Source organism: Pempheris klunzingeri, chromosome 17, assembly GCF_042242105.1.
Source record: "Pempheris klunzingeri isolate RE-2024b chromosome 17, fPemKlu1.hap1, whole genome shotgun sequence".
NCBI classification, from domain to species: Eukaryota; Metazoa; Chordata; class Actinopteri; order Acropomatiformes; family Pempheridae; genus Pempheris; species Pempheris klunzingeri.
In genome coordinates, this window is record NC_092028.1 from 19,225,078 (window position 1) to 19,235,228 (window position 10,151).

Below are 10,151 nucleotides of genomic sequence, written 5' to 3' on the forward strand. Positions count from 1 at the left end.
TCAACTACAAAAATACAACAGCAGCAGAAGTATTTGGCACACTGAGCGGCCCCAGTGAATGTAGGGGAGATGAGGGTCTGAAGAAGGTTATGTGACCAGAAAAAAATGTTGTTACCTCTGGCTGGTTGTTACAGCAGCTCTCTGCCTGCAGTTCAGTAAAGGCTTATCTTAAAAAGATGACAAATAATAATGCAGCCCAGTTGAAGACTGACAACTTGCGTCACTTCCTGTGACGCTTTGCTGTTTCCTCCTTAAATTCCTTTACCGCACATGTTGTTCAGTCCAGATCGCAGATATATTATTTCCTTAATTCGACGAAATGATCCTTCAAATTATTCTCTTTTCTGGCATCTTGACGCAATCCAGCATCTTGGCAACACTACGTAAGACATGGAGCATTGTGAATCTGTATTTCTCTCCTATTTTTTCAGTTTTTTAGGGTTATTCTTAACTTCGCTTGTGGAGAGCCACGTGAACGCCTTGGCCTTGTCAGGCTGTCAAAATGTTTATTTAGAGGCTAATCTTATGTTTATGACATGTGTGCAACTCTGTTATTTCACAGAATGCCAACAGAGAAACACGTCTTGCAATGATATTAAGACTTCTGATGGATTCAAGTTCTGGCATGAAAGTCCTGAGGGGAGTGAGATTTTCGTGTATCACAATAAGGTATTTAAATTTGTTTTTTAATACAATTTTGACAAAGGCTTTATGGTCCTTTTCTGTGCGTGTGTTAAAAGAGAGCAGAGAAAGTAGAAAATGAAAGTGAAAGTTTGATGTTGTCTGGCAAAGATTTTTTTCTTTTCCATACTTTTTTTGTTGCGACTTTTTGACAACAGTTGACACTTTTTTTTTTTTTTTTATCATTTTCCCCACAGACTGTGATTGCTCATGCTAAACTTGGTAATCAAACATTATATCCTGCACAAGTGGTAAGCATGGACAGCCATTCGGTTACCACAAGACACTGCCAAGATCTGCAAGTACAATGCATAGTTCCTAATGTGAGTCTATTTTGTTTGTATGTGCTTTTATTAATTAAATCAATAAAAGTCCTATTAATATGTTTTGTTTTTAAATGTAAAATATGTACTCCACACTCTTATAGACTTTGATCTTGCTTTATAGGGAAAGTTCATTGTAAAAGAGATCTGCGTGGAGTATAAGATTATTGGTAAGGCAACTGATTTAGTGATGAATATTCATGAGTAAAGATCTTTATCATCATAAACACACACATATCCGTATATGATATATATACCTATCCCACCTTCATCTTAAACAGAGAAAATGAAGAATCCTGTTGATTTACCAACACCATGGGCCCTCATCAGTGAGTAGGCATTTATTCTACATCGTGTAGCTATTCTAGTACCCCACAACATTTTTGTTGACAGTTCTATAAATTAATTTTTAATAATAATGTCTTTGCATTTTTTTTCTCTGTCGTACAGTTGCTGTATCACTTTGTGTGTTAGCCCTCATTGGGATCATTGTGATCTGTTTTCTTTGGATTAATTACCGTTCTTGGAAAAGGGACCTGATGTGAGTTTTACTCTATTTGCATTAACAATCAACCGTTATTGTCATTTTCAGATTTACATGCACAATCCCTTTCATTGATTCGGGAATGTTTGTTTGTCGTTTGCTTCTTGCATCAGCACGCAGCATGGCGCAGCTCCAGTTTCTCAGCTCACTTTTTCAAGATACCTGCTGACTCGTCTGAGACGGAGGAGTTCCCAGCCAGAGGAAATTAGGTCAGCCTTACTTTTCAGCCTGCACTGTTAATTTGAGCACACATAAATGCATCTCCGTCACTCTTCAATGCATTTCTATATTAACAAGTCATGCAAACAACCTCTGAATTCACAAACATTGGTCAATGGTAAAACAACTTTGCTGAAAGTTTAAACATTGTTTTGCGAAAAGTGAACTGGAAGTAAAAAGATCTTACTTCACTGACTGAGAATTATCTTACTCTAACTGTTTGAATGTCCCTTTAAGACAAGGAATTGAACTCCAGGACCGCACAGCTGATGATTTGGAGACTCAACACAACACAGCAAGTGGAATCAGGTGAGCCAACACTCAGAGGATACTTTCAGCAAAGATCAGTGAAGTTGAATACATCCTCATCTTTTCTTTGTCAATACAGGCAAAGTCAATCACTGTCTGCCACTCTTCCACGGGGAAGCGAAGAGAATATAAATGAGCAAGATGACACACTCCGAAGTGTGCATGTTGACAGGTTAGGCCACCTCGTTAACATTAAAACTAAGATCTTGTATTAACCTCTTTTTGAAAACCGTCAAACTGTGTTTTTCTTCTAATACTTCTAATAACAATTAGAAGTCTAGACAGTAATCTGCTAAAAGCTGCCCTTGTCTCCACAGTATTGATCCTGAGGCTGACGGCACGACTCCTCCATCCCTTAGTCTGAACCACAACCACAACGAGGGAATCCAGCTGTCCAAAAAGTAAGAGCTCTGCTTGTGCCTGTAGTCTATTTTCCTTTGAAGTATCAAGTGAAGTGTCCCTTTAAGTGGGCAGGAAGTGAATGTGATTTCTCAGAAGAGATCCAGAGCTACTCTTATCTAGTGTTTGTTTGCAGTGGAGACACATGTGCCCCAGACGGTCACGGAGCCTCTCATCATCGAGGCATGAACAGGTCAGCTCACTGGTATTGGATTGGGTTGTTAACGTGTTTATTATGAATTCTTTTTGAAAAATGGATCCAGTCAACACAGATATTTAACAACCTTTGTATTTGTCTGCCTCAGGAACATGAGGGATGATCCAGGAGGAGTGAATGACAACAAAGGCAAAGAGACTGTTTGGTAAGTCTGTAGATAATTACTGATATTATGCTGTAAGATAGTTGAAGAGAGATTCAGAGTTTTACCATTTTGCATTAGATTTATGGCTGTTTTTAGAGTCGTGATGCGAAAATGTGTCCTATTGATGATGATTATGTATGTATATTCTGTAAAGCCTCCAAGAGATGAATTACATCGTATTAGTGGTTCTGTGTAGCTTCTGTTTAGGATGTTTGTAAAATGATAGAAGATGAAGTGAAAAAATCAATAGTGATACGTCGAGATGAAAGCTAGAAAGAGGAGGTGCAGGTGAGGTGAAAATATGAAGCATAAATATGCAAAAACTTTATCTAACTCAAACTAAAGGCTACGTTTTCGCCACAGCTGAGTTAAAGTTAAACAAAGACAAGTTCTTTTTCTGGTAAGTCAACCAGATGGCCATAAGATGACCATAGGTTGATCTCAGATCAAATTTAACTTTAATATTGTTAAAAGGCGCTCTAGGTAGCTCTTCCAATGAGATGACCTAAAGACTCTAAACCCCTCTGCTGACTGACAATGCCTGTGATTTATTTTCCAGTGAGATGCACAATGGATGGACTCGTGGTGATTGTGGTCCTGAAGATCATGAGAATGAAGGACAGCCGCTGCTGTCAAGTCAGCGGTGAGGCTGCCTCTTGCTCTCTGTCACTCTGAACTCGTGACTGTGGCCAAAGAGAAATCTCTGTCACTTTCCGCCTCCCTCGTTCATATCTTCTTTCATTGTGCCTGTTGCTGCTGTTTGGACAGCTGTCAGGCGTAACTTGAACCGCTCCCCCTACACCATCTCAAATCTGAAGGGGCAATCTCAACTTCAGAAGTTGTCTGACATCTGCTCGGGAAGTGGGCATAAACCAAGGTTAGCTGTTACTGTGCAGAGGCTCATGTCTTTATTCCTTGTTGTTTCTGTCTCCAGAGCTGCCATCCAAGGTTTTGACATGACAGGTGAAGCCGCCGCTTTGGTGAACAAGCGCGTCTTTGACCAAGACCAGGTCAGCAGGTGCTCTACTGCACTGGTGAGTAGGAGGCTTTCTATATATTATTCATTTTCTGTCAAAATGGTCTTCATGTTGTTCTTGTTTGATTTAGCAATTATTTTGTTTGCTGCAGGATACTGACGTGGAGTCAACCCCCTTGAACTGAAGAAAACTGTGGTACACATAAATACTGAATAATAATAATAATAATAATAATAATAATAATAATAATTATACATACAATGTAAGGTAGTATCCTAGGGTATGTGGTGCATTTACCGGCGGCTCCTTTGAGATCAAGTCCAGCACTTTTCACAATCACATTCACGTAAATGATATACATATATATTTTTACATATATATATATTTCATATTATATTTACAAGCCCTGGGCGCTGAATTTTAAATGATTACACCATCTGTCAATCATTCTGTTAACATAAGGTTCTCTTCGTAGAAAAATCTGACAATCTGAGTGGAAACTAGTGTTGGCTTTGCATTGTCAGCCAATTCCCTGATACACGATCAATCAAACTAAACCGATAACATGATTGATTTGGATTTGGACAAGCAAACGTTTTTTTTTTTTTCTGCTGTTGAGAATATCAAGTGCATGGCTTGACCAAAGGATGGGTGGACCAAAAAAAGCAGTCGGAAAAAGCACCACATACACAGCTATGAGACGACTTAATATTAATGTTTCAATATGAATATAATGAATAGAGTTATAATATATAGTATCAATACGTATCTATAAACTAAACAAATATATATTATATAAGATATATCGTGCCTTATTAGAATGCATGATACTAATAGGATTATGCATAACAGAATATATAATGCAGTATGTTTATTTCCTTTATTGGAGTTTATTACCTGTGTTGATCAATTACAAAGCTGCCTTTACTTCATCATCACTGTATAATCAAACATCACATTAATCATAACTTAACTACACTGTATTAGTCAACATATTTGCTTTTCACTTTGCATTCATGATCCAGAGATGTTATTGTGATTCTGTATTTTTCTTTTATTACTTATGTACTCAATTGCATTGCTTTTGCTTTCCAGCTGATTAATTTAAATGTAGTAATACTGACAATAGGTATATTAGCAAGTGTAACTGTCTGTGTGAATAATGAATTATTGTCATGAATTTTGAAATAAATTGTTTTCCTCGCTCTGGATTTCAACGGCTGGTCATTTTTACTGAACCTGCATCAAATCGGAACTTTCTACCACAAGGGGGCAGTAAATATACGTGAGTCCTACAACACTGAGGCGCCATTACTTTTGTTTAGTGATGCACTTGTAATCACTATATATATATATATTATTATTATTATTTATTTATTTTTGCTGTATTTCCATGATTACCCATCGTGGGTGCAGCTAAAAATACATTTGTTTCAACAAATGAAGCCCCCCATATGGCACTCAAATCAAATTTTATTTATAAAGCCCAAAATCACAAATCACAGTTTGCCCCAAGGAGCTTTTGGAAGCATTCCACTTTTTACTTGGTCAGTAATACAGATGCACATCTGCAATATGCCTACTAATGAGGAGTGGGTAAAGCCTCAGAGCAAACAGACGTATTTCCCAAATCAAGAGAAGATTTTTATACCCATGAATTTGATTTAATTTTTTCATAGGCTGGCTGTGTAAACATCATAGCACTACAAACTTAACACTAATTGGTTAACTCTGTGCTGCACAGATAGAATGAAGGCAAAATACTGTGATCTAAATTGTGTTATAGGCAGCCATTGTATGAGAGGGTATTAAGGAATCATTTTTCTTTTTAAATGAGATGAGGGAACATATAGTATTGGTTTACAGAACTGACCTTCCTCTGAATTGAATTGATTAATTGGCTATTGTGAGGTTCTTCTGTGCAATCAGTGTCTGCATTTGGGTCGATCTCTGAATTTTCTACCCGATTAAGTAATCAGCCAATAAAGGGATAGCCCTGGATGTACATTACACATCACTATGTAATTCAAGTGTTATACTGTTTAAAGTACGTATGCTACAGTACTTAGAAGATTTCAGCCCCTTGTGGCTTGATGTATGGTTCTAATTACGGTTACACACAAACACGCGGAGCTTTGGGCTGAATTTCATAAATCTCTTGTCTCTATCTCTTGGGATCTGCTGAGAGTTGCTGTGAGTCTTCCTTATTTAATGTCTGGTTCTATTTTTGCTTCCCTAAATGTGCAATGACCTTGAAAAAAAACCCTTTTTTTTACCACTGAGATGGACTGAGTACCAGGGAAGAGAGTATGTCAGAGGTTAGAGTCTTTGTTGCTCATGTTTGGCATGTCAGTGTGTGAAAGTGTGACTGTACCGCCGGTGAAAAGAGGGTGACTGAATGGTCAAGGCCTCAGAGCCTCCCCTCTTAGGGAGTTTCACTGAGGGGACAAGGCAAGGCAGAGGCAGGGCAGATGGGTGGAGGGGTGGAAGGGGGGTGGGTCAACACATGTTATCATACATGTAGAGTGTACAGTATGACATGATGATAAAAAAAAAGTACATGTGAGCGGCTTCAATTATGGATTATGAATCTTCTATGCTCTGATGCACATAATAATGAGATATTAGCTAATTAGTTACTGATCACACTCCAACGGCATTATGAGCAGTCAAGGAAAACAGGATTCGGTGGAAGCTGAACCCTCATCACACCGCATTGGGGATAAGAAGGCTTAAGGGAAGCTGGATGGGCTGCAATAAAGCATGCACTTAGATGTGTTATCCCTAACTGATCTCTAGTTGATCACAATGTTTATGCTTACTCTGGAGTGTACTAAAGGTCGCCTACTATTGTGTGCTGTTGTGGCTTAACAACAGGCAGCTGCAAGCAAACAGCATTGAGAAATCCGTAAGCTGTATTCACACGGCAGTTATTAAAAGATTACATCGGGGATCACAGCACACCGTATGATTAATTAACCTTGACTGATGCTTTGTAAAGCTGAATCCAGCTGAGCAAGTATGCCCACAGGTCTGCATGTACATACAGATACATACGAGACGGTTGAAAGCATCACTGTAGCTGGTCTCAGTAATACAGACTTAGGGTCACTGTAGTGAAACAAAGCCTTACTTTTTTCCAGATTAGCACGGGACCAGTCCTCTTATCCTTCCTGGTTCATAGAGCTCTCCCTAAACCCTGTCCAAACGCAGAGTGTCTGGGTTTTGTATCCTAAACTGATCGCTTGCTTTTTTCTGCATCTCTTTGATCACTTTGTGTAGTATGCTTTGGACACAGACCAGCGTTTGACAGAATCATCATCCCAACCACCAGGTCAAATCTGCATACGCATTCAGTGTGTGGTTCAAAGGGGAGCTGACTCAGGAAAGGGCTGGATTGCCTGGCTCCAGTCCCCGGCTTCCCGTGGTACACAGATGAGCAGCACAATGCTGTCGTAACCTGCAGGACAGTCCATGAATAAAACATAACCCCTGTATTAGTCCTTAAAGACGTCTTTTCATTTCCAGTTTCAATCACGAGGTAGGTATACTGAAGTTTTCATGCATATGGCAGAGCAAAAGATTAATTATAATTTAGTGTGCTGTACACTTTTATCACAATGGCACATGCATACGCACAGAAGCAATTATGATGGTACATCAGCGTACAACCACACACACCGGAACTGAACCCCATCAAGATGTTCCTAGAGAAACCCTGAAGCGTGAATGGTGTATATTTTCAATAGTTTTTTATTAATATGTGCTGATACAAGGTCGCTCTGACCTGCGATGACGCAAACACTCACAGAAAATCATCCCCTTTGGCCCAGACAGCTGTCAAAGCGATGGCCATGAGAAAAAACAAAACATATGGACATCATTCCTCAAAGAAAACAGAATCAAGGTGTTATATTAACCTCAGTTTACAAATGTCTCAGTGGTACATGATACATTATCCATTTCATAGAAAAATCACAGAAAGCTCTTGAAGTGGTGCTATATGTAGGACCTCACATGGCACAATGTCAGTACTCATTGTTTCTACCAGTGCCTACAGCCTGCTATCTAAAATCAATAGCACCCAACAGTTTGTTCCCATAAAACTAAACATTTCAGGGATGTCCAATACTGACCACTACTCACGCCTGCTTTAGCCAGCTATTCTACCTCTGATGATGGATACAGACCGTCTGGAGCAGCATTTCCCGGTCGGTCCCATGGGTGATCATGGGATGGAGATCACTACAGCCATGGACAGGCACATGCAGGCACACTTCAACTCCGTCCCACTCTCACAGATAGTGCACCCAGCGAAGGAAAGGGAAGAAAAAGAAAAAAAAAATATATATCATGCCTACAGATTCAGCCTGCTCCTGCTATATGTGGATGTCAACAAGTAAACAACAGATCCATGTCTCCACTAAAGTGTATAAAACTACCCAACCTGACTGAAAATGAGTATTGTATATATGTCTGTGTGTCAAAAGATATGTTTGTTTTGGTTTCGGACCTTGGGGTCTGTGTGGAATGGGCCTTTGGAGAACCCTTCCCTACCCAGAAGCCCCTCTGTTGTTGGTCCCACCAACAAGACACTGACATCAGTGATGACCACTGCCTGGATTGCTGGCACAGCTCCACAGACAAATATTCAACACGAGAGAAACAGCACAATCCTCATCAGTGGGTTTATGCCACACCCCTACATATTCTTAAAACTATAAGTACTGTATAGCAGTCATGTGGACACGTAACGAGACCGATAACAAAATAGCACTACTTTATCATTGTTTACATTTGCTTTTTAAAAATCTCTATAGGAAAATCCTGTCACATTTGTTAGCACTCTAAAAATCTTGATTTAATCGCTGATGCGGCAGTGGATTCATTTTCACATTTGTTAAGGAAGCATCCATTAGACCAAACAACCGTCACATCATCTTTCTTCCTCTGCGGGCAGATTTGTTTTATTCTATGAGCGAACTTGAGATCCGACACGCCAGCTTGATCAATTTAAACAATAAAGTGATAACTTCTGGACTGCAAGCCACTAACAGAAAGCCGTCTGAAACAAAGCGACACATCCATCTCCTTATCTCCTGATCCAACCCTGCACAGCCACACTGCAAATCTCCCTCACCAGCCACCCCCTCTCTCTGTCACCGTCTATGGCTATGAATTTGTGACATCTGTGACATCTCTGCCGATGTTGTCCCTGCTCTGCCCCTCTTGGGCCAGTCTTTGCAGACATAATGACCCTGTGCTCCTCTGCTGCTGTTGAACTCACACCCCCCTCCCCACTGCCCTCCTGGTGTGATTATGCGCCACAAAAATCACTGCTAGGAAAAAAAAAAAGGTCTGCGTGTGAAAGGGTCAACTGCGAGTAAACGGACTGTAGGCCTGCTGGGACTTCTGCTGTCTAATGATAGACTGAACAATGCCACAGCCCAGTCTCCACTGACACCAAGCTGCAGGGGTGAGACAGCTCTGTGTCAAAGGTTGGGCATCCCACTTTTTAAACAACTTCCCACCTAACCACTGGAACACTCGCATGTCAGGCTTGGCAATGGAATGGGAACTGTGTTAAACATTTGCAGAAAGAGACAGAAAAAGAAAGCAGAAAGGAGAGCGGGGGCGAGTTCACTGCAGTAAATTAGTACCCACAGTGTTATTATCGTAATCAGAGGGCTTTGAATGGTGGAGAAACTCCCATTGTGTGAGCCTCCGTCCAACAGCATGTGCCATGGACCTTCTACTGTATAATCACTATCATTTACCACAGTACAGCACTCCTCTGTTTATTGAGATATTAATCTGGGATAAACAAAGCTTTCGACAAAACAAATTAACACCCTCAAAGAAGTGCTGCACTAATGGAGTCCATTGAGATTGATATTAAAATGCGGATGAGATGGGGGGGGAGAGGGATGAAAAGAAAAAGAGTTGGGAGGTGCTGGAAAAAAAGAGAAGCAGGCCCAAGGTGACGCACATTTCCCCTCTCGAGGGGAGTGTCTGTCTAAACAGTGTTTCTCCCTGGGGCGGGTCCCAGCTGAGCTGCAGATATCAGCATCAGCACATTATGTCAGATACAATGAGGGAGGGATGGAGTTAATGATGATGGTGATGAGAATGATGAGGATAAAGATGATGATGACCGTCTTGTGTTTCCCATTAACACTTCTACCCTGGAGTGAATTGTTTTATCTTCAGTCCTGCTTGTTAAAATACATTCAGTTGTCCTCAGTTGACCAGTGAGCGCTGCCTCGGTACGGTGCCCCGCCACTGAGCCACAAGATCCAGCACTGCAGCAGAGCAGAATACACGTGCATATTGTCTT

General features: G+C 40.5%; 1 protein-coding gene across 1 annotated transcript; it reads left to right on the top strand.

Annotated features, from left to right (window-relative positions):
- Window positions 1–272: 272 nt before the first annotated feature.
- On the top strand, window positions 273–5,018 carry LOC139216872 (uncharacterized). Its single transcript, XM_070848101.1, has 15 exons — window positions 273–383; window positions 563–669; window positions 879–1,004; window positions 1,129–1,174; window positions 1,286–1,333; window positions 1,455–1,545; window positions 1,662–1,757; window positions 2,005–2,076; window positions 2,156–2,248; window positions 2,394–2,477; window positions 2,612–2,668; window positions 2,781–2,837; window positions 3,397–3,480; window positions 3,772–3,871; window positions 3,966–5,018. Exons 1-15 carry the CDS (start codon window positions 320–322, stop codon window positions 3,996–3,998), a joined length of 1,158 nt encoding a protein of 385 aa, XP_070704202.1. The 5' UTR covers window positions 273–319; the 3' UTR covers window positions 3,999–5,018.
- Window positions 5,019–10,151: the final 5,133 nt, after the last annotated feature.